Source organism: Pristis pectinata, chromosome 21 (genome assembly GCF_009764475.1).
Source record: "Pristis pectinata isolate sPriPec2 chromosome 21, sPriPec2.1.pri, whole genome shotgun sequence".
NCBI classification, from domain to species: domain Eukaryota; kingdom Metazoa; phylum Chordata; class Chondrichthyes; order Rhinopristiformes; family Pristidae; genus Pristis; species Pristis pectinata.
The window spans coordinates 10,199,444-10,223,700 of record NC_067425.1 but is presented as its reverse complement, the minus strand read 5'-3'; the positions used below and the strand labels follow the sequence as shown (position 1 = coordinate 10,223,700).

At 42.8% G+C, this 24,257-nt stretch overlaps 1 protein-coding gene across 4 annotated transcripts in view; it reads left to right on the top strand.

Moving 5' to 3' along the window:
- cluha (clustered mitochondria (cluA/CLU1) homolog a) overlaps window positions 1–22,836 on the top strand; it is an 80,888-nt gene extending 58,052 nt beyond the window's left edge. For all 4 annotated transcript variants that reach the window (XM_052035643.1, XM_052035644.1, XM_052035645.1 and 1 more), the window contains 9 exons: window positions 1,918–2,071; window positions 3,965–4,104; window positions 6,103–6,183; window positions 9,702–9,827; window positions 11,820–11,941; window positions 12,088–12,181; window positions 17,176–17,310; window positions 21,202–21,275; window positions 21,787–22,836. In XM_052035643.1, coding sequence (XP_051891603.1) covers window positions 1,918–2,071; window positions 3,965–4,104; window positions 6,103–6,183; window positions 9,702–9,827; window positions 11,820–11,941; window positions 12,088–12,181; window positions 17,176–17,310; window positions 21,202–21,275; window positions 21,787–21,991 — 1,131 coding nt within the window. In that variant the 3' untranslated portion in view covers window positions 21,992–22,836. The remainder of the gene's footprint in view (window positions 1–1,917; window positions 2,072–3,964; window positions 4,105–6,102; window positions 6,184–9,701; window positions 9,828–11,819; window positions 11,942–12,087; window positions 12,182–17,175; window positions 17,311–21,201; window positions 21,276–21,786) is intronic.
- The last annotated feature ends 1,421 nt before the right edge of the window (window positions 22,837–24,257 follow it).

The window sequence follows — 24,257 nt, the reverse complement described above, 5'->3', positions numbered from 1 at the left end:
CGAGGTGCTAAAAGGTGGTGAGCATCTACAAAGCTTTGGAGGAAAATACATGGCATATAAGATGATGAGAGGCATTGATCGGGTAGATAGAGGCTTTTCCCCAGGGCTGAAATGGTGGCCACAAGAGGACATAGGTTTAAGGTGCTGGGGAGTAGGTACAGATGAGATGTCAGGGGTAAGTTTTTTACTCAGAGTGGTGAGTGTGTGGAATGGGCTGTCGGCAACGGTGGTGGAGGCGGATACGATAGGGTCTTTTAAGAGAGTTTTGGATAGGTACATGGATCTGAGAAAAATAGAGGGCTATGAGTAAGCCTAGTAATTTCTAAGGTAGGGACATGTTCAGCACAGCTTTGTGGGCCGAAGGGCCTGAATTGTGCTGTAGGGTTTCTATGTTTCTAAATGGCACAGAATATTACAAGCATTTGAAATGGACAAAGAAGGTGAAGAAAGATTAAGCTCTCCCATCTGCCAGGATTCTAGTTGATGTTGTTGAAGTATATAAAACATGTCTGCCTAGAAGTTCCATCTCCCTCTGTGCAGCAGCAGCCACCAGCAGCTGTCTTTATGATTTCCCCCTTTCACTGAAAGTATCAGTTCAGTTGGTGTTGCTTGTTTTCAGAGCTGGAAGTGTCTTTCCCAGTACTGCCTGGGACTGGGCTTGGGAGGACAGCAGCCACAAGCTGGATGGGCCCTCTGCTCTGGCAAGAGGTGGAATTGGGGAAAATATTCAGGAGGGTGAAAGTGGTAGTTGTGGAGGGGAGTGAGGTGGGGCAGCTGGGTGGTTGAGCAGAGTGAAGATGTGGAGGGGTTGGTAGGAGGGGAGGATCTGGGGATAAGAGATGAGACATCTTTATTAGTCACGTGTACATCGCAACACAGTGAAATGCATCTTTTGCGTAGAGTGTTCTGGGGGCAGCCCATGAGTGTCGCCACGCTTCCGGCGCCAACATAGCATGCCCACAGCTCCTAACCAGTACGTCTTTGGAATGTGGGAGGAAACCGGAGCACCCGGAGGAAACCAACGCAGACACGGGGAGAACGTACAAACTCCTTACAGACAGTGGCCGGAATTGAACCTGGGTCGCTGGCGCTGTAATAGCGTTACGCTAACCGCTATGCTACTAAGACTTTTTGTTTTGGTGGGGATCAGTTTTGGGAGTGATGGTAGATTGGCGGTGGCAAGCAACACATCGGGAATGGTGGGGGAGGGAGGGGTATGGTGGTTGACTCATTGTGGGTTTCGGGAGCCAAGGATGTATTTAAGTAATTCAGTTATCTGCAGGCATCCTGGTTGTTATATAAGTAAGACTATGTTGTCTGAGGAGTGTCCCAAGTTGGAAGTCACAGCACGACATGGTACAAGTTCTGCTGTAGCCCTCCAGAAGGAGCTTTGCGTGAGGAATAGCATCATCCCGTGTGGCCCTAGACGTGGAAATCGCATTGGTCTGCAACAGTGACTGATGACAGGGATCAGATAGTTATGAATTGAGGAAATTATTCAACTTGTATAAGGAAAGTAGGGACAGAGGATATAAGGGGAAATTGGTGTAAAGCAAACTTAAAACAGTTACTGAAAAGATTCAAGTAGTTGTAAAGGTTGATATGCGAAACACACTTGGAGTTATCCAGGTTGTAACCTGTATTTAGAGTTTACATGGGGACAAATGAGCATTGGCACTTTCTGCTCCAGGATTTCTTTTCTAATCCTACGATTTTAGTGAATGGGAACTTGTATTTTAAAAATTGCTGGAATCATTCAGCAGGTCAGGCAGTGTCTGTGGAAAGAGAAACTGAGTTAGTGTTTCATGTCGGAAACCCTTTGTCAGAACTGGAGCTGGTGTCTTTTTGAGATCTCTTCCTTCAACCTCTGACCCTGGCTCGCTGCAATCCGCTGATGAAAACATTTTGGTGTTGTAGATCTTGCTCAAGGAATACAACTTCGACAGTCGGCACCGACCAACCTTCACAGAGGAGGATATCCTCAATATCTTCCCAGTTGTCAAGCATGTGAATCCCAAGGCATCTGATGCCTTCCATTTCTTCCAAAGTGGGCAAGCTAAAGTTCAACAAGGTACAGTATCTTCAAGGCAGGAACTGCATGGACACAGTAGGGGTGATACTTTAAATTGATCTCCATTTCCTATTTATGCGTTTGTTAACCAAAACTGAAGTACTAAACGAAGAGACAATGTGCTGAGATAGTACTGAGTCAATGGATTACAAGCAGGCAGATATTCCCTATGCGAGGGTGATGTGCCACTAACGAGCTCTGATTTCCCATTTTACCAATAGCAATCAGTTTGGTCACTAGTATTCTACTAGGTGCTAAAATATTGTGCTTAACCTGTGAATTAGCAAGGGTGGCACACGGTGTGGGTTGGTGATTATAAATCAGTTTGTTTCATGTTCCCCAACTGTCACACTGGCACAGTGCCACAACGAGGGTTTGTTTTAATCATTTGGCAAGCTCTTGGCCTCAGCTGCATTATCCAAGAGAGGCAGAATGTCCCACTCCATGAAGTAGAAAGGAAGTTAACCTTGTGATTGCTATTAACAGCAGAAGGCAGTGAGCAGGCTCCTTGTCTGGCTTCTCAGCTGGGTGCTAGTGTGATTTTTTTTTTGGTATGGGAGGGCTTCACAGTGCTGCTTTTCAAACCCCATCGCTATTTGCAGCCTTTATGCAATGAAGAGGAAACTAGTTAATCCCATGAATATAGATGGGAAATCCTCACACTCGCACAATTTCACTGTGACGTTGATGATGATGCAATATGATAGGTGTAACACTGTCACAGTTAGAAGTCGGTAATCAATCCAATTGGAAATTAATAATTGGAAATTTTCTTTCAATAAATCCATTGACTGTAAAATCTTTGAACAATCATTCTGAAAAGCAGCTTGGGTTACTTCAATTCAAGCAGGACTTCCAGATTCAAATGCAAAGCCTATGGTGTTTAAAGACATTGGTCGATATATACTAATGACCATTTGCAAAGCTATAAAGGGCAAAGTACATCGAGAAAAGGAATCCTTTTGATAAACCTAGAGTATCTTGAGGCTTTTTTTTTTACATGTGATAGAGAGCAACAGCACTGAAGAGATAGTACAGTCTTGTACTGGACCAGAGGTGAAAGTATCAATTAGAGGCTTGTTACTCGTATTTCTCTCTGTGCTCGATTTTTACTAAATTATCACAGTAAATGGTTATTTTTTTAACCTACTTAGTTACTGGTTGTGATGCTGTACACGCCTCTGCGTATAAGAATTTAGATAGTTTGTCCCCCAGAATAGATACAAAAAAGAAAGATAGATTTCACCATAGGAGGATAACCTCTAAAATATAAGTTTAAGTAGTCTAAGAAAAGTATTGTCACTCCAAATGAAACCACCACAATCCAATAAGCAAAATGCCAATTTTGGGTTGACAATTTCTTGAGTCACCAACACAAGTTGACTTTTGATTAGAGTAGTTGAGGGGGGAGTTGAGATTGGTGGGATCCTGACTTGGATGAAGAATAATAAAGGTGACCATGAAGCTATTGGATTATTGAAAAACCAATGTCCTACAGGGAAGGAAACCTGCTGCCATCTCCTGGTTTGGAATATATGAGACTCCAGTCCTACAGCAAGCAATGTGGTCGGCTCTCTGAAATTATAAGCTACTTGAGCCTAGCAAGTCACTCAGTCCAAGAACAGGTAGGGGCAGACAGTAAATGCTGTCCCTGCCAGTGGCAGCCACCTCCTGAGAAAAATCTGAAATAAAAGCAACCGCTCAAGCAGCAGCTGTGGAGAGAGAAACACGGTTAATATTTCAGGAGGGTGACAGTTCACTAGTACAGTCATTGGCATTTCCAGCATTTTTGTGTTTTTATTTTTGTAATGGGTGAGGGTCTTTCTGGAGGCTGACTTAAATGTTTGTCCTAACATCTACGTCATAATTTGATGTAAATACCTGTTTTTGCAGGGTTCTTGAAAGAAGGCTGTGAGCTCATCAACGAAGCCTTAAATCTTTTCAACAATGTATATGGTGCAATGCACGTGGAAATCTGTGCTTGCCTTAGGCTCCTAGCTCGGCTAAATTACATCATGGGTGACTATAATGAGGTATGTCTTTCAATGGCATTTATAATGCACTCAGTGAAGAATGAACCTGCTGATCCAAGTTGGGACCACTGAGTGTAGGAGACTGCTTTAACTTCATCCGCCTGGCATAGCAGAATAAACCTGGTTCTCTGCTCTCTGTTAACCTGTTTTCGTGGTTCATGTTGTGACAGGAACTACTACAATTTGCGCTCATTATACAGCATTTAACATGCTAACGATTTAAAAAAAAATGTCCCAACGTGTGGTGGATGCGGAATGGGAAAATTTAGAAATTATTGGTTTAAAGGGATTGGTGGCTTCAGAAGAAAGACAGCAGGATTTAGGGTGGAAATTCCAGTAAGTAGCCCCTGGGTTGTGAGGTATGGACAAGAGTCACGGAGTAATATAGCACAGAAACAGGCCCTTTGGCCCAACTTGTTCATAGATCAGATCTTTATTAGTCACATGTACATTGAAACACACAGTGAAATGCATCTTTGCGTAGAGTGTTCTGGGGGCAGCCCGCAAGTGTTGCCACACTTCTGGCGCCAACATAACATCCCCACAACTTCCTAACCCGTACGTCTTTTTTTTGGAATGTGGGAGGAAACCAGAGCACCCGGAGGAAACCCACGCAGTCACGGGGAGAACATACAAACTCCTTACAGACAGCCATGCTGACCAAGGTGCCCACCTAAACTAATCCCATTTGCCCATGTTTGGCCCATATCCCTCTAAACCTTTCCCATCCATGTACTTATCCGAATGTCTCTTAAATTTCATTATTGTACCTGTTTCAACGACTTTCTCTGGCAGCTCATTCCATATACATACCACCCCCTGCGTGAAGAAGTTGCCCTTCAGGTCCCTTTTTAGATCTTTCCCCTCTCACCTTAAATCTATGCCCTCCAGTTTAAAGTCCCTTTCTGTGGATAAAAGACTGCACATTTGCCCTATCTATGCCCTTGATGATTTTATACACCTCTATAAGGTCATCCCTTAGTCTCCAATGCTCCAAGGTAAAATGTCCTAGCCTGTTCAACCTCTCCCTATAACTATGTCCCTCAAGTTGTGGAATGAGAATCATTTAGTGCCAATTGAATAATTTTCATTGAATAGCCACAGGACAGAAGGAGGCCATTCAGCCTATTGGGTGTGTCTGTGCCAGTTCTCCTTTAATTAGTTGCTAATTAAGTCCTAGCCTGACCAACCTGCTTCCTATAACTCAGGCCCTCAGGCAATATTCTTGTAAATCTTCCTTGCATTCTTTCCAGCTTAGTGACGTCCTTCCTGGTGACCAAACCTGTACGCAGAGCAGAACCACGAATTTGGCTGTATGGACATGAATGAGGAGAGTGAAACCATATCAGCATTTCAATGTAGTTGAGACATTTAGATTTAAGATGTTGGGGAATGAGATACAGTGCAGAAAAGGTTGTGGGCAGCATATCTGAGGTTTGGCGGCTAGGACAGTATTGGAATAGTGGAATCTGAAAGTAAGGAATGGCATTGATGAGGGGAGCAGGTGGGCTGAGGTGGAGGTGAAGTAGCCAAGGTAAGTGAAAGGTTGCAGTGTTTATCACAAAGTGGTCATGGGCCATGAATCTCAGCTCAGGATCATATTGAATTTTGAAATCATTCAGTCAGAGCTGGAGACTGAGTTTGTTTCAGCAGCCACCCTGTGTACTGTACTGTCATTTCCTCAAGAAAGTTAAGAGTTACTAAATCATTTAAAGAAATTTACAAAATTGAATTACACAAATGCATTGGTGTTTTAGTGACCCAGGATGTCACCAGGATTGCTGGTTTTGTCTCTGCAGATTTATCTGCTGCCGCCAAATCTATTTGCCAGTTGAGTGAGCCTTCAGCAATACGTGTCGGAGAATTGTGGCTACAATGTTTTAGCTACATCTCCAATTCTTCCCTGGAAGTGGACCCTCGTTGGTTTGCCTTGTACAGTTTTTATAGTGGACTGTATTTTCAATTCATTATTTTTATTTTTATTTTTGTTGTTTTAAGGCCCTGAACAACCAGCAGAAGGCAGTGCTGATGAGTGAAAGAGCACTGGGTATAGATCATCCCAACACAATCCAGGAATATGTAAGTAATCATACTTTAAACGTAAGGGCTGTGCCAATGCAGCCATGTTGCTTTCATTACCATAACTACCATCTCCCTACTGATCCGCATAGGTATTTTGGGAATGTAACGAATCTGTTAAATTAGTGAAATGCATTCATTGATCGTTCGGTTTAAGAATGGTAAGTGTGGTCATGTTGCAGTTTTAGATACTGGTGGTTTTTGTAGTTAAATATCAAATGTATTGACACAGAGATTACAGTAATTGCAAGTCTTTTTTTTTACCAGAGTTCAGCAATGTGTGAGTGGTGAAATACTAGTATATCGAAAGATTATATTCCCCATTCTTGTGTTAATCCAGCTGTTGTTTGATATTTTTAAATAGCATTGTTGAGCCTGCTTTATTTGCATGGGTCATGTACAGATATTTTACAAATTAGTACATGTGAAGCAGACAGCAAAGCAATGAAGCTGAACGAGGAGCATTTATCACTAATAGTGCAGCTTGTCTCAAATGCTGAAAGCTACATCATATATATTTTTTTTAAAAATTAGTATCTAGTCACAATTCATTCAAGGCAGCATCTTAATCAAAGTAAGATAACTGGAGTTCCCGGAATATAAAATAAAATCAGAACCTTAGAGTAAAAAAGGCAATGTGGCTGAAATAACATTATTTAAGTACAATTATAGGTATTTAAGTATAAATTCCACATGATGTAGTGCAGTGATTAGCAAGAATGAAAATTCACTTCAAATTAAAAAGAATGCTGCATGGCTCAGCAAGTCAAATGTGTAAGCCCAGTCTCGTCATGTGTAAAACTGTCTGCCATCTGAATTCATTGGGCATAGTTCCTCTGTCAGCTGGACTTGAGATGAAGGCTTGGGGCTAAATACTTGTAATGTCGTGCATTGCCCATTCGCTTATTGAAAATTAATTCCAACAATGTTTAGCAACATTTCTGTTGGGAATAGCAATCTTTATAGAATACAGAAGCCAAGAGTAGAGACCTAGACCACAACCTCATGATAGAGTGCCTTAGGTTATATGGTATCTGGATCTGTTGTTAGGGAAAATAACTGCAGTTTTGGAGCAGGTACAATGCAGATTCACAAGGGGTGGGCTTGGGGGGAGGAGATGCAAAAAGCAAGAAGAAAAAATTGTGCAGTAAGTTAGATAACGTAAGCAATGCTGTATTCAAACATATTGTACACCAATAATTTCAGCATGTTCCTATTTCCTAAAGCAACTTTATACTTTTTTGAAGAAACTGTTGTTGACCACGATCTGACTGTCACGAGAAAAGAACTTTTTTTTTATTATTTGTTGCTCTTTAACTATTTGCTTCAATGTGGAGTAAACCACTTTGTCAAGATGTCAGTATTGTGGCAAGTTCCCCACTGAACAAGGTTCCAGGTGGAACACATTACTCAGTAGCTGTCTAGAAAATGCTTCATGATGGGATCTTTGTCACTCTGAATTACTCCACCAGTGAATATGTGTAGGTTTTTCTGTAATCAGATGATAGTATGTCATGTTTCCAACTACTCTGGCACTCTCTCGTTCAGTGCTCTGCAAACCTGAATTCATCTGAAACTTTGCACATACTGTTCATTTTGGTAGGTCAAATATGATGGCAGAATATAGTATTAATGGTAAGACTCTTGGCAGTGTGGAGGATCAGAGGGATCTTGGGGTCCGAGTCCATAGGACGCTCAAAGCAGCTGCGCGGGTTGACTTTGTGGTTAAGAAAGCACATGGTGTATTGTCCTTCATCAATCGTGGAATTGAATTTAGGAGCCGAGAGGTAATGTTGCAGCTATCTAGGACCCTGGTCAGACCCCACTTGGAGTACTGTGCTCAGTTCTGGTCACCTCACTACAGGAAGGATGTGGAAGCCATAGAAAGGGTGCAGAGGAGATTTACGAGGATGTTGCCCGGATTGGGGAGCATGCCTTATGAGAACAGGTTGAGTGAACTTGGCCTTTTCTCCTTGGAGCGACGGAGGATGAAGGGGGTCCTGATAGAGGTGTATGAGATGATGAGAGGCATTGATCGTGTGGATAGTCAGAGGCTTTTTCCCCAGGGCTGAAATGGTTGCCACAAGAGGGCACGGGTTTAAGGTGCTGGGGAGTAGGTATAGAGGAGATGTTAGGGGTAAGTGTTTTACTCAGAGTGGTGAGTGCGTGGAATGGGCTGCCGGCAACGGTGGTGGAGGCGGATACGATGGGGTCTTTTAAGAGACTTTTGGATAGATACGTGGAGCTTAGAAAAATAGAGGGCTATGGGTAAGCCTAGTAATTTCTACGGTAGGGACAGGTTCGGCACAACTTTGTGGGCCGAAGGGCCTGAATTGTGCTGTAGGTTTTCTATATTGCAACCTCCATCAAGCCCTGTTCACAGGTTTCATCCCCCTCCCATTCTTTGACCAGCACTGGCTCCTAGTGAAACCATGCCATTATTTTTAAAATTCTTAATCATCTTTTCCCCAAGTCCTTCCAGGGTCTCTCGCATCCCTACCTTTGTGATCACCTCCATCTCCGGAACACTGAGGTGTTTGAACTCTTCTAATTCTAACCTCTTGAATTACACCCCGCCCCAACCCTCCATTTTGCAGGCAGCTGCAGGAACAGCCCCCATTACATCCTGTTCAGTAATTCAACGAACTCTTCTATTTCCATATGTAATAAGGCTTCCTCGTTTTCTTTTAATCCTCTTTTTAAAAAGTCATACAGCATGGAAATAGGCCCTTCGGCCCAACTGGTCCATGCCAGCCAAGATTCCTATCTAAGCTTGTCCCATTAGCCTGTGTTTGGCTCATATCCCTCTACCTGTCCAAGTACCTTTTAAATGTTGTTAATGTACCTGCCTCAACCACTTCCTCTGGCAGCTTATTCCAAATACTGACCACTCTTGATGAAAAAGTTGCCCCTCGGGTTCCTATTAAATCTCTCTCCTCTCATCTTAAGTGGGAAAGTTTCCCCAGCAGAAATTCTCAGATGGTTAAAATGATTGAATTGTTTGCTGCACTTCCCAGGTGTAAAGCAATAGGAATGTTTGTCCACTCTGTTTCTGACCTGTTGGCTTTGATTGCATTGACTAGTGCAATAAAAATTATGTCTAACGCCCCAGTGTATTGATTTGTTTTGATCTTTGGGCTGTTTCTTTCCCAAAGTTGGCTGTAAGTTGCATGTTTATCTAGAGGCATGCCATGGCTTAACTTCCAAGGTGTCATAGGAACAGGAGAAGAGCATTTAGCCTCCAGTTGATACTAACATTGTGTCTGCGTCCATGCCTATTCCTATCAATGGTCTAAGTGCCACACCTGTAATGGTATTCAGCACTCACCTCTTTCTGGCCACTGACCATAGTGAAGGGACAATGCAAACCAATCCCTGGAAGACCCTGAAAATGGAAGGGGGTAGATTACTTTTGCATAGGGAGTTTCCTTGACATCCTGTCACTGCTGTTTAAAAATGCTTTAAAATACTCGAAGGCCGCATTTTATCAAACAGGTTTTGTTTCTTTTGCTTTACAGATGCACCTTGCCTTGTACTGCTTTGCTAATGGTCAACTGTCAACAGCCTTAAAGTTACTGTATCGATCCCGCTACCTCCTCATCCTGGTGTATGGTGAGGATCACCCAGAAATGGCTCTGTTGGATGTGAGTATCTGCATTCCAGCTGCTGATGTGTCGCTGAAGGAGCAGAATAGAGGCTTTCCACACAGGCCTTGAAATAGAGCTTTAAGTTTAATGTTGCTTTTTGAATCACTCATGCTCTAGGTATTGATTTAGGGTTCTCTGGTAGATCAGAAGATCTGGATCTTCATAATTTTAAAAAGTTCTGCAACATTTTGTTAAATATAGGCTGTGGACTTGCCATGGTGTATCCCATTCTTACTAAATCATCACCTTATGATATTCTTCCCTTCACACAGATTTCTGACCTTCCTTTCACATTTTTCTTTCTTCTTAGAAGCTAGGCAATTTTAATTTGTCGGCAGTAACCTCTTCCCACTTCCTTCCCGTTAACTCTGGGATTGCCCACTGATCAGTCCATAACCCCCTTCAGTTTCTCATCCACGTGCTACCCATAGGGTAATATTGTTTCAATACACAACATCAGGTACAATGTCTGTACGGTTCTCACTCTCCCTGGTTGCTCTGCACCATCCTACTTTGATCACACTGTTTAACTAATCTCCAATACGGCAAAGCAGAAGTTGCTTACAGCTAAATAAGGGAAAGACTGAAGTTGCCACCTTTTGATGTCACATCTTACTGGCCACCATTCCCACCCCAGGCCGAGACAGACAGTTTGTACCCCAAGTGTTGTATTTGACACTTGAGTTCAGTTCTTGACTGCACATCCACTTGAATGATAAGTCTGCCTGGTCTTCATGTCTGTATCTGCCTTGGTCCATCTCTGTTGAAACCCTATCATACCATTGTTATCTCGAGACATGACTATTCCAACATGTGCTTGGCTGCTCTCAGGGCTTCTCTCCTCCATAAACGGGCTCAATTTGATCCTTGTTTATCCATCTGAGTGTTCATCTCTGTTCAGAAAATAACCCAGTTTTACAAATGCTGCTCCTTTAAGTCCTTCAGTGATCTCATCCACCCACCTCTGTATCCCCTCCCTGCCCTAAAAGCAAAACAGTTCACTTCTGGTTCTCTGTCCATCTCTGATTTTAATCCCTCTTACAGTGGTGGCTGTGATTTCACCCATCTTGGCCCTGAGCTCAGCACTTTTCTGTTTAAAACTACTTCATTGTCCTTCCATCATCGATCAGCATATCTTTTCCTGTGGCCCTTTGTCAAGTTTTGCCCAATTTCTTTTGCAATAATTCTGTCAAGTCTTCTGGGACATCTCAGTACTATTTTTGTGATGCTTGAGGGATAAGTATTGAATCAGAATCAGGTTTATTATCACTGAAATTTGACGTGAAATACGTTGTTTTGCAGCAGTAGTACAGTGCACAGATGTAAAAATGAACTATAAATTACAAAATATATAGTGCAAAAATAAAGAACCATGAGGTAGTGTTCAGAAATCTGATGGCGGAGGGGAAGAAGCTGTTTCTGAGTCGTTGAGTGTGGGTCTTCAGGCTCCTGTACCACTACCTCCCTGATGGTAGTAAAGTGAAGAGGGCATGTCCCGGGTGATGAGGGTCCTTAACGATGGATGCCACTGCCTTGAGGCACTGCCTCTTGAAGATGTCCTCGATGGCGGGGAGGGTTGTGTCCATGATGGAGCTGGCTGAGTCTACAAACCTGTGCAGTCTCTTTTGATCCTGCGCATTGGAGCCTCCATACCAGGCTATGATGCAACCAGTCAGAATGCTCTCCACAGAAATTTGTAAAAAGTCTTTGGTGACATACCAAATCTCAAACTCCTAACAAAGTGGAGCCGCTGGCGTGCCTCCTTCATGATTAAATCAAAGACAGGACTTTGATTTTACCATCCCATTCAAAAGATCTCAATCAGTAGTGCACTGAGGACCAACCAAATCAAGGCGGACCTTGAAGTATTTCTGCTCAGCTAGAAATGATGCTGTAGACCAATGTAGCAACCACTTTACTTCATTCTATTCTAACCTACAGCAGTGCATTCAATATACTCTTTTTTGTTTGTTTTTCTTTTTGCCACAGAGTAATATTGGTCTTGTGTTACATGGTGTTATGGAGTATGACCTTGCCCTAAGGTTCCTGGAGAGTGCTCTGGCTATCAATGGAAAATATCATGGAGCAAAATCTCTAAAAGTTGCCTTGAGGTAATAAATCATTATTGTCACCATGTGTTTTAATAATTGAATTTTTTCCTCTCCTAATTTATTGTAAAATGATTTTTAAAAAACATTTTAAGAATGAAATTTTGTATTTTCTTTCCCTTCTGTTTGCCCTCCCCCACTGCTCGTAGCCACCATCTGGTAGCACGTGTCTATGAGAGCAAAGCGGAGTTTCGATCAGCGCTACAGCACGAGAAAGATGGTTATACCATCTACAAAAACCAGGTCAGTCTTGCAGATTCAGTGTGATCTACACATCTCATTTGCGCCTTGTCACTGTCTGGCTTGGTGTTAATTATGCCATCTGCAGTCTCTGTTTGCAGTGCATTCGAATCGATGGGATATTCTATATTATTACCACTAGAATGTGTTATATCCATGAGGTTTCCTATTTGTTTTTAAATTAATTTCTCTAGCTTGTTGGGTTTCCCTTTCACATATTCAACAAACTTCCCCCGGGCTTGTCCTAATATTGCTATCTTGTCCCTTCTCCCTACTAATGTTCTCGTGATCAGCTGGTTTGTATGCAGCTTTTTAATGAATCAGTCCGTTTTCTTAGGTTTATGTGCTACTTTCCCATGTTGTATATCTTGTAGTTTTGCTGCGGGTTAATATTTAGATGGGTGGATGTATTGAGGGTTTGGTAGTCCTGGGGACATCGAACAGGTATATCAACATGTTTATAACATAATACATGGAGTTGACTCTGTTTAGTGGACCCAATTAAGGTGGTTTATCCAGCTGTAGAATGAAAGGCGCATACAACTTTTTTTTGTCCTTGGATGGGGTGATATTATCAGTGTCCTATGGTCAGGGCAGTAAATCAAAATTAAGCATTTTTATTATGTCCATGAGGACTTGCAGTGCAGAAAGCTGTTTCACTGCCACAATGCTGGCATAGAAATTACATGGCTAGACTAGAAAACCAGAGCCTTGGACTGATGATCAGGGATTTAAATTCCACCATTGCAGCTGGAACACTTAAGTTCAATTAAATGAATTGAAGAAAATTGAAAATCAAGAAATAATTTCAGTAATGGTGATCACAATGTAGTAGTTCATTGTAAGATATCTTTATTAGTCACATGTACATCGAAACACACAGTGAAATGCATCTTTTGCGTAGAGTGTTCTGGGGGCAGCCCGCAAGTGTCGCCACGCTTCCGGCACCAACATAGCATGCCCACAACTTCCTAACCCGTACGTCTTTGGAATGTGGGAGGAAACTGGACCACCCGGAGGAAACCCACGAAATCACAGGGAGAACGTACAAACTCCTTACAGACAGCAGCCGGAATTGAACCCAGGTCGCTGGCGCCATAATAGCATTATGCTAACCGCTACACTACCGTGCTAAAACCCATCTGATTCCCCAAAGCCCTTTAGAAAGGACTTCTGCCATGTGTACTTGTCTCCAAAGTAGCCTGGCAAGTCTATCAGTTTCAGTGGCACCAAGGGATTGGTCGTGCCCACACTCTGTCAATGAAATTAAAATAATCAGTGGAATCTGGAGCAACAAACAATCTGCTGGAGGAACTCAGCAGGTCAAGCAGCATCTGTAGGGGCAAGAAGGAATTGTTGACATTTTGTGTCAAAATAATTTTGGTTAGAGTTCTGGTGGATTCCTGGATCACACTGAATCATCATTGTCAGGGGTTACTGTGCATCTCAAATGTACCACGGCTGTTTATTTTAAAGATAGTTTGCACGTGATTCACATGTTTCAGTGCTATGGAACTCCATGTAGTAATTCGAAAAGAAATTGCTTCAGTGGTTGACAGCATTCTAGCCTGCTGTTTTCCAGTTTAAAATCTTCACTCCCAAAGATCTCTCCCCCACTTCAGTGAAAGTCCAATTTTCTTTTTACTTTCAAGACGTCATTTATTTTTGAATTCCACTCTTTTCTCGTCGGGGTTTAAGTTCATCCAGAGTGGAGACTTGAATGGTTTTATGGATTTTGAGTCCCCTCTGATGCAGGCTGCCTGTCCAAATGTCTGATCAGTGTTTGTTTAATCAGTACCCAGCATATAATGATTTCAGAACTCGGTGCTTTCCACATACATGCCAGCCCTTCTGTGTTCAATGCTACTTTAAGTAAGCATGTTGGAAAAAATTGACACAGTTACAAACAGAATAAAAATGAATGCAAACCAGAGAACAAAGAACTGAGGGAAGGATCGATAGAAATGTTTGCAAAATCAGTGTGAAGGGAGTAATGGATTAACTCGCTGTCTGTTCACATTTAATGTGCTCATGGAACTCGCTAGGTGTGAAATGTTCAAATACATTTGCATACAAAATCCAAGTTAACCTGGGTGTGGAACTGTACAGTCAATTTAGTTGATGGTATGAAATACTGTGAATTGTGCAAAAGGGTGTGGCTCTGAATTGTGTGCTGGGTATCTTTTAAAATGGATCTGCTTGAGTTTAACAAAGCCAGTCAGAAATCTAATAATAGTGTTTCAAATTTGCTCAGCTTTGAGAGGAGACAAGGATTTCAAAATGCGTGCAATCCTTTTAAAATTAATTATCCCCTAATAACTTAATCTGCTGTTATCCGCTTGCCTTTTAATTTCTGATACAAACAAAAAGATACCTAATCTGCAATCTAAGTGGCATAGCATCAGGAGCATGCTGCACAGAGTGTAATGATAACTGCCATTCCTCCCACACCACAACACTCCCACACAGTGCTGCAGCCTTCTAATTCAGAAATTGCAGTGCTCTGTAGTGGTGAGATCGGTGGCAGTAATGGAGGAGTGTTTTCTATTCCTGGCGGTCCTTTTGAACATGGGCACAATTTCAAAAACAGCTATGAATCTGCCTCTGTGCAAACAAGCCAATCACATCATACTAATTATTGCCGTTCCTCCTCGTGACTTGGGTTAGCGCTGCCAAATTAAGGATCGGCTTCCTCGTTTTGCAACTGCCAGTCTGTCATCTCAGCTGGAGAGCCTTTCACAGGCAGGCATGGTTGACAATGAGAGTGTATCAGTGAGGGGCATAATACTGAAAGTGATCACTGGTTGGGCTCGCTTGTGAGAGTGCCCTGTCTGCATTCAGCTGGTCAGTTGGATATAATACTAAGGGGTGTTCAGAGTTGTCATCTCGAGCAGTGAGGGGAGAAAAACCGATCACCTCTAGCTTTTGACACCAGCTGAGTTGCACCCAACATTAGTGGAGTACAACGAAGTGGAAACGGATCAACGCCAATTACTGGATCTTAATGTAGGGGAGATAGCTTCTTGCTAACAAGTATTAAAACAGTCAAGTTTTTCCACCTTTTTGGAAAGCTGACGTGGGTTCTGGCTCGATACCTTCATCTTAATTGTTGCACCGTTCACAGAAATATTGGAACGTTCTCTGTCCCGTGTCTCATGCTCAGGCCCTTTGCTGAGCGAGACCAATTGGGAAGGAAAGACTGAGAAAGGAACATATTAGGGTTCCCCCCAATGGCTCAGTGGGTTAACAGCACGTCTAGGAGGGTCCTGGTTGTGTATCGCAATAACAATTTGCATTCATATAGCACCTAAAAGGGAGTAAAATATCCCAAGGTGCGCCACAGCAGCATTAGAAATATGACCCGAGTCACACAAGGATGTAATAGGATGGGCAGTGTTGGGTTTTAAACAGGGTCTTGAAGTTGGAAGGGAGGGTAGAGAGTAATTGCATTGAGCTTGGGTGATCATAGCCAATAGAGAAGCTAAAATCAATCTTCATGTTGCCAAGGTTGGAAGCAACAAGTCAACTCTGATCATTGTTCCTGTTTGTTATCCATAAAGGGGTTTAAGTGGACAGAAATTTGACATGCAGGTTAAAAGTTTTGAGGTTCTTGTGTGGAGAGTCTTCACTAGTGGGTATTAATGGTGCCTGTGGATTATAGCTGTGGCATAAGTGAATGTCTTCAAGAGAGAAAAGAAATCGAGGTATTTGTAATATAACTCATACAACATGTGCTCAAAATGGCATTTAACTTTTTAAAAATTCAATACATTGTGAAATCTGTTTGGAACAGGGAAACGCTTGGAGGTAATTTGGTTGATGTGGATTCCGCATGGGGTACCTCTTTCAAATAAATGGGATTTTTTTGTCTTGCCTGATGCTTAAGGGTTCTCTGTAATTATCATGTATGCTAGTAAGGTGATGTGAAAGCCATGAGAGGCAATTATTTTCACCAGCAACATCACCTTGGTTAATTCTTCAATTTGAATTGGGTGAGAGAACCTGGATTATTGTTAAGTCGTGCTTCTCTCCTGTAGGATATTGAACTTTACGTTGAACTGTACTTATTTTTTAAAAAAAGTCTATCTACAAAAAGCATCAACTTAATACCTTCCCTGTGTGTTTGTTCTTAACGGTAGTGTAGCAGTTAGCGTAACGCTATTACAGCACCAGTGACCCGGGTTCAATTCCGACCGATGTCTGTAAGGAGTTTGTACACTCTCCCCGTGACTGTGTGGGTTAGGAAGTTGTGGGCGTGCTATGTTGGCAGCAGAAGCGTGGCGACACTTGCGGGCTGTCCCCAGAAACACACTACGCGAAAGACGCATTTCACTGTTTGTTTTGATGTACATGTGACTAATAAAGGTATCTTTATAAGCTCACTTTATCAGCCGAAGTAGCACTTATTTGTGGCTGGCGTGGACACAAGGGTCTGAATGCCTTCATCCGATGCCATGAATTGATTCCCTACTGTGTTATATACAACTTAATGCCCGCCACTGATTCCGACCGATCACTCGGTCCCTTACTATAGGCATGTCTGCTCTATGCTGTTTCACTTGTCCACAGTAGTTGGACATCACTGACAAACCAGCTTTTGTTGTCCTTCAGAGGGCGGTAAAGGTTCAAGCACATTGGTGGGACTGGAATTACCGATAAGCCCCTTCTTCACCACCCCCCCCCCCCCCCCCCCCCCCCCCAAGGAAACCCGCTGTCCTTGCCTGATGACAAAACTAGTCATCTCATGGTGAGCACTACTGAGACCTCTAATTCCAGTTTATTTAATCACTTCAGTTTAAGTTCATAAGGGTGCCACAGTGGGGCTTGTAGTTGACTCTGGATTAATAGTCCAGGCCTCTGGATGCTGGTTCGGTAATTTAAACACAATGCACTGTTCTGTCTACACTAATTCTCACAATAAGCAATGAACAAAGTGTTACTGCGATCCAACTTGTGAACTTCCTGGTTGATTCCCTTTTCCATCTCTCTCTTCCTAGCTGGGTGAGAATCACGAAAAGACCAAAGAAAGCTCGGAGTATCTAAAATACCTCACGCAGCAAGCTGTAGCTCTCCAGCGTACCATGAACGAGATTTACAAGAACGGATCCAATGCCAGTATTCTTCCACTCAAGGTAGGCCAGGCACCATCTGAAAAGCAGGCTTATTGAGAGCTTTTGTTGATATGAACTGCTACATTAGCAATTCTCTGAATGATGAAGGAGGAACTATATATCACGCATGTGTACGACCAGTAACATTAAAGACAATTGATCATGTGCAGTATTTAGTCACGTCCTTTGGTTGAGGAAGCTTGTATCTCATCATTCGTTGCAGTTGCTTTTCTCAATACCTGCATATCTTGGCCATGGGCTTTCTGATCTTTATAATTGCTGTTGAGAAGGGAATGATGCAAGATGTCAACTGGAACCCTTTTCCATGAGATAGCCATGGATAAGGATGCCCATTTGGTCTGGCCTTGCTCATCCATCCAGAAGGAGTGACTGGCGTTTCTGCAGTTTGGCATTCAACAGGTTTCTAGACTGTTAAAGGCTTTCTACTGTTCACACAGACATGTCAGAAGTCGGCTTCCTTCATTCATGTCAATCGCAGTATGTGCACGTAGTGGGCCAGGGTATGGGTGTGTGTGTGAGAAACTTCAGAACTAATTTATTTTCCAGCTGGAACCTGTTCTCCTGTCCCTTTTTCCCATCTCACTCTGACCTATCCAGAGGCTGTTCACTTAAAAATTTATTTTTATTTACAGCTACCCCCGAGGGGCGTTTCCTCCTTTCGCACCTACATAACCCAAGTTTCTGCTCGCACCCAAGGCTCTCGGGTTCTTGTGATTCTGTGGGTGAATCGGCTTTTTCCACCTGCTCTGAAAATAGTTGCCCTCTAGTCTTATTTTCAGTTGTCGGTTTGTGGCGTCACCACCACCAGTCATTCTGCAGTGCTTTGAAGTACTTTAACATCCCCATTTCCTGCCTTTTGTACCATGGACTAATTGCCGTCTGTTTCAGGAAAATTGCTGCTGTTTGGAGCCCTTTTTATTATTGATGTCAAGTAGTTAATCCTATTTGGATTACGTGGCATTATGGTGTCATTAGTAACATCCCTAGTTAATTCTCAGAGGAGGGCCCAGTTAGAGAGACCTCATTTTAATGTTCACGCTCAGGGGGAGAGTGGTGGGAGGATGAGGAGCAGAGGTTTCTGGCTGCTGCGTCACCCATTGATGGAGCTTGGGGACAGTTCTGAAGGCCCACTCTCCCATACAGACAGCGTACAAGGAGACACAAGAGCCTGCAGATGCTGGTTCCTGGAACAACAAACAATCTGCTGGAGGAACTCGGTTGGGTTGAGCAGCACCTGTTTTTGGTGGGGGGGGGGGGGGGGGGGGGGGCGGGCAGTTTGGGAATTGTCAACAAGGATTTACATCAGGACAATTCCATCCCCTCCCCCCCACAAATGCTGCTTGACCTGCTGAGTTCCTCCAGCAGATTGTTTGTTGCTCCATGTACAAGGAGACCTGATGTAGGGGAAAGGGGCCTTTGCCTCTTTCCATCCTACACTTAAAAATCAATACTTTGAGGGACACATGGCTTGTATTCTCCTTACTTTACCATAAGATAGAAATTTTGCTGGAAATAATGAAATTTCTGCCAAACATAATACAGTTTCTTTAAAAACAAAAGTTGTTTTTCCAAATGTTATTGACTCGTCGAAAACAGTTCCACAAATTCTGGGAGCGGAGGGTATATCTGGGCTGAGCTGCCATTCTCCTGATTAGTTTACATGGGATGTCTCTATGGCCTGAACAACTGTGGGTATGACAGGTGATTTTCAATCTGTCCTTGCCTGATGTACGTGCTCACTTTGTGGCAAGAGTCATAAGATTTTTTTGCACTTGATTGTTATCTTGTTTTTTCTCTCTTCATCCCCACATTTTCACCACCTCCTCCCCCATTCAGCCCGAAGATGTCTGGGTCAATTCTGGTGCCCCTACCTTACACTGTGCTGGGGATCAGCCGATTCAGACTGCAGTCACAGATTCATGGATCAAACTTGGGACAACCTAAGCGGTTTAACAGCTTCAGCCAGGTTAATGTGCTTGGCAGCAGATCTATCTGGAGAGAGAGTGTGAGAATTTTCTGGTGCCTGCCCTATGGGTAGACAGCATTTTGTTGCTGGTTATAACTGAGGGGTATTCTGTTCAATGCAATTGTTATCTATTTAGTTTACAAACACGCCATCTGTACCCCCATTACAAAACTACCCGATTAGTCCAGAGAGCCTTAAAAAATATATCGTTCCAATTCTAAAATCCCATAATCATTTGTGTAATAATATTTTTTCCTTTTTATTAGAGCTGTTCTTAGAAACTTTATGGTGCACACCAGACAACAGCTGCCAAGAAGGGATCACATTGGAGTTTGCACGGTGCACTCAGGTCACAAGCTAACACATAATGAACCACAAGCATGGAGCTTGACATTTAATTCCCTTGATAGGATTACTGCCTTCCTTAGAGGACACTTGAACCAGCATAAAACATCACTGCAGCCTAAAGAATAGACAAGCATTGTGATGGGAGCAGAAATCAGATACTGTGGTAGTTCACTGGCAAATGTGTGCAGGATGTTTTCATGCATTATCGGTTTCAATTATTCCTCTTGTGATTGTATAAACTGGGTTTGTTCATTGATCCTTACTTAAAGCTGGTCTCTCTCCTGCTGTCTACATCATTTGGCAAAAAAATGTTTTAAGCAAAGGTCTGCCAAACGTGCTGGCTCCATTTGAACCTTTTGCTTTACTCAATTCTGCAATCTTGGGTTAATTGTTTTTGGATATCAATGTCTAGGAATCACGGTGAGGCAATTCAAGAACAACGTGCTTTTAGTGTTCGCCAGTCATTTCCTCCTCATTCAACAGTATCTCTTTTACTGAGGAGTTTGACTACTTGAGGTTGCCATGGCAATAGCAGGTTTTCTCTCTGCAGTTTTACCAGAAGCTAGAGGGAGTTATGTAGGTTCAAGTGGGGAAACCCAGGTGTGACTGTCAGACATTGGTCTCCCTGCTACCCTTACTGCAAATGATAGTAGTCAACCTTGCTTCTCCAATAGAAAATGGGTAAGATTTCTGTATCTAGTAAATTGTATACCTGCTTAAAGGTTTATGCAGCCTAATTCAATTGATTCTTCCTGTGTGCAGCTAGTTCAGCAGCAAATTAAACTTGTATATCAAGGTAATGGATTGACTCTCAAAGTCACAGAATGACTACAGCACAGGAGGCCACTCGGCCCACCGAGTCCATAAAAATTTGGCCAGTCCTTTCCCCAAACCTGCAAATTCCCTTTTCAGATGATCAGAACTGCCTTTTAAACTCTACAATTGAATTTGCCTGCACTATCACCCCCAGCAGCGCATTCTACACCCCAACCTCCTGCTGGGGGAATATTCCTCAAGTGCCTTTTGGCCAGTAAACTTCATTCTGTGGCCCCTAGTTTTTCATCCCTCTGCCAATGGAAACAGTTCCTCCCAATCTACTTTCTCCGTACCCTTGCTGGTTTTAAGTATCTCTGTTAGATTTCCCTCTTGCCATCCCATTTTTCCCAGTCTAACCACATAACTAGAGTCCCTTCTCCCTCTATTTTGGTGAATCCCTTCTGCACCCTCTCCAAAGCCATCACATCTTTCCTGAAGTGTGGACCCCAGAGGCCCAATACGAAGCTTGCAGTTATGGTTTTGGCTGTGGATGGGCAGATGCCAACCTGCTTTTGGGACAAGGACTCTAGGTAACCTCAATCACAGCTTGGGCTGTCGTTTCCTGTGCAGGAGAGCTTGGGTGTGCACCCGGCCGTTCCCAAACACTTCAAGGTGGACCAAGTTTCCAAGCAAGGTTTAAATCCCAGATCCCTCCGTCTGGTCCTGTAGCAAAGCACGATTTGTAACGTCGGCCATTCACTGAAATTTGGTTGACTGGACATAGCGTTCAAAACCACTTATTGTCCTTTGTTTCCCACTAGTTCACAGCTCCCAGCATGTCGAGTGTTTTAGAGCAACTCAATGTTATAAATGGGATTCTCTTCATTCCCCTCAGGTAAGGACCCGACGTTTGTACCTTCACAAGTCGCGCTCAGTTAACTGCTCCACAAACCTGGGTTCACGCCTGACTTCCATGCTGTCTGTGTGGAGTCTGCATGTTCTCCCTATAACCGTGTGAGTTTCCTCCCACATCCCATACACATGTAGGTTTGTAGATCAATGGGCAGTGTGTGGGGGAAGTTGATGGGAATGTGGGGAGAATTTTTTAAAAAAATGGGATGGGGTAAATGCTTGCTGGTTGGCATGGACTTGGTGGGCCGAAGGGTCTGTTTCTGTGCTAAGATGACTATACCCACCAAGTCTGTTCCAGCACTAGTAGAGTAACTCCGTCAGTTCTGTTCTCCCCACTCTTTCCCCATGGCCAGCTAAGAATTCTCTCCCAAATATTCGCTTTGAAAGTCACTGGTTGATTGCCCCAGGTTGAGGTGCCGGTTCCCCTCCTGCCCCTTCTCCCTGACTTTAGAAGGCGTTGCATGCATGTGCTTTTGTTTTGAATCATTTAACAGCCAGAAGGAGCTGGAGAACCTGAAAGCCGAGGTCCACCGGCGGCAGCAACTGCATGAAGCAGGCAAGAGGGTGGAGCTGGAGGATCCCACTGAAGGAAAAGGCACTGAACCCAATCACAAGGAGGAAAGCCAACCATTATCGAACCGTCCACAGAACAGGCTTCGGCATGAAAGGGGTATCTTCTCTGAACCTCTTGCAATCTAAGGCCTGCGTTGACCTCTGCTGCAGTCGGAGGAGACTTTGTGGCAATAAGCGCTGTGTCTCGCGTGTGCACACCAAAAAATGCACTGGTACCTATAAATGTGTTGCATTTAGTGTTTCTTTTTTTTGGAAAAGAAAAGGAAATCAAAATCCTGCCAATAGCAGATCTGAATAATATCAAAGCCTTAGCAGTGACATCAACTGCACTATGTGTTTTTCTATATAAAAAAAACTATATTTAAAAAAAAAAGCTAGGTGTTTGGAAACTGTCACTTTGTAAAGTTACACAACTCACTTCTGTACAGTTAGTAAAACAATCAACCATTTGTAAACTACATGTGTAATAGTCGAAAGAAACTGTACATATAGCAAATTCCAAATGAATGAACCTTGAACTATACTTTAAAATACTCAGGTCATTATTTGTTGTACAGGGGCACCAACTGAAAAAAAAAATTGAGACTTTGATATTCAGAACCAATTTTTTTTCTTTCAATTTTGCAACTGTTAATGATTACTGCTACTTCCCCGACTATCTAGTAAACCTGGTCGTAAATCAGATTACCATTCCAGTTGATAAAGCCTGTACAGGGCAGTGGAAAGATGATGCTGTGATTTTTATTTTCCCACCTTTCACCTTGAATTTTTTTTTCCCCATTCGATCCATTTTCAAAAGCTGGTGACTTTTAGATCCCAAAAACTGTCCAAAATATTTGGAAACTAGTGTGTTTGCTGTTAGTAACTGGATTGTTTTCTCTGGGAATACTCCCCTCCAAACCAGAATTGGAAGTGTCTTTAAAACCGATGAATAATAATTAGATGCAATCTGTACTTGGGTTTTTTGTATCGCACTGGTGACACGTTTTCAGAGCTGTGTGTCTGAGGGACGGTGGGATTTTCTTAGTGCATTTACAGTACATGTGATGAAGCCACTTGCATCAAAAGTGCTGCCATTGCACAGTGCACTCACAGGGAAACCTTTTATTTTCCAGTGATGACTGTGACCAAGAGAGACGGTGATGCTATTTTTAAAATTAATATCCTTAAACAGTGTATGTATGTTGTGGTACTGATGATGCAAAGATACATTTATGAAGAGAAATAAGTGCTATATAGTATATTCTCAAATTGTATAATCGTATTTCATGTGATGTGATTATGAAATCATTACACAGTAACTGCCTCTCATTAAGAATGTGTAATAAGTGTTGGAGTAAGATAATTTTCTTTTTATCTGGGTAACCATGTGATTGTCCATAAGTTGCTTCCTGAACTATAGTCTGGGTGTATCTGATTAATGCAAAATCATCTTCATTGCTGCACTCTTTCCCCCACTGATTGTTAACATTATGCTAATAGGTTTCAGATTTTTCTCACACATTGATGCCTGGGAAGGGGGGGGTGGGGCTATGTGCAAGTGTGCGGCAATTCTGCGTAGGAAACGAGATGCTGAGGATGAATCTTCAATGCAAAGCAATTTGTTCTTAAATTATTTGAATTCACCACCAACTGTTCAATAAATGATGAACAAGAATGTGCTCCTTTGTCATTTACCTGTTCATTTCACTCTGATCGCAAAGAAAGGGGAAGTAAAAAGCTGTTTTAGAAGCTTTTAGCTTGATTTTTAAACTCTCTGCTACACATTTTGTTGGTAGTCTCAAAACTCAGCCTAAATGTTAATGCTTCTGATTTACTTTATTTTTGAACTTCTCTTTCAAGTCAGGAAGCAAAGACTTTATATGTGCATAAATAAATCCAGTGCTATGCCCTCTGATCTCTCTACTTCAGATGTACATTTGGAAGGTATGTAGCAAATATGTTAATATGTACCCCTGCTAGCTTTCCACTGCCCTACTGCCCAATCCCCCCCCCACCACCACTATTCATCTTTTTGCCCAGCTCTCCCTTAAACTCTGCCACCCCCCCACCCCCACTTTTTACTGACCCTTAGCTCTCCCCCTCCCTCTGCTCCAGCACCATGCTCTTGCCTGCCACTTCGAATCCCCTCCACCACCCAGTCCAAACTCTGCTTCTGTCTTGAATCCAGTGAGTAACCCATTTCTGCTCTTGGCCTCTGACTGCATATTCTCTGACCTTATTGACCCCTTGGTGGTCTATTTTTCCCTCTTTCTAACTGGTAACACCCAGCAGTGGAGAGGTGAGCCATGCTGGTGTCTCGCCCTCTCAGTCAGTAGCCTCTGGAAACTGTCAGTAGGGAAATGCTCCCTCTTTCCACTGTGCCCACCCCTCTGGTGTATATTGCCAAGAG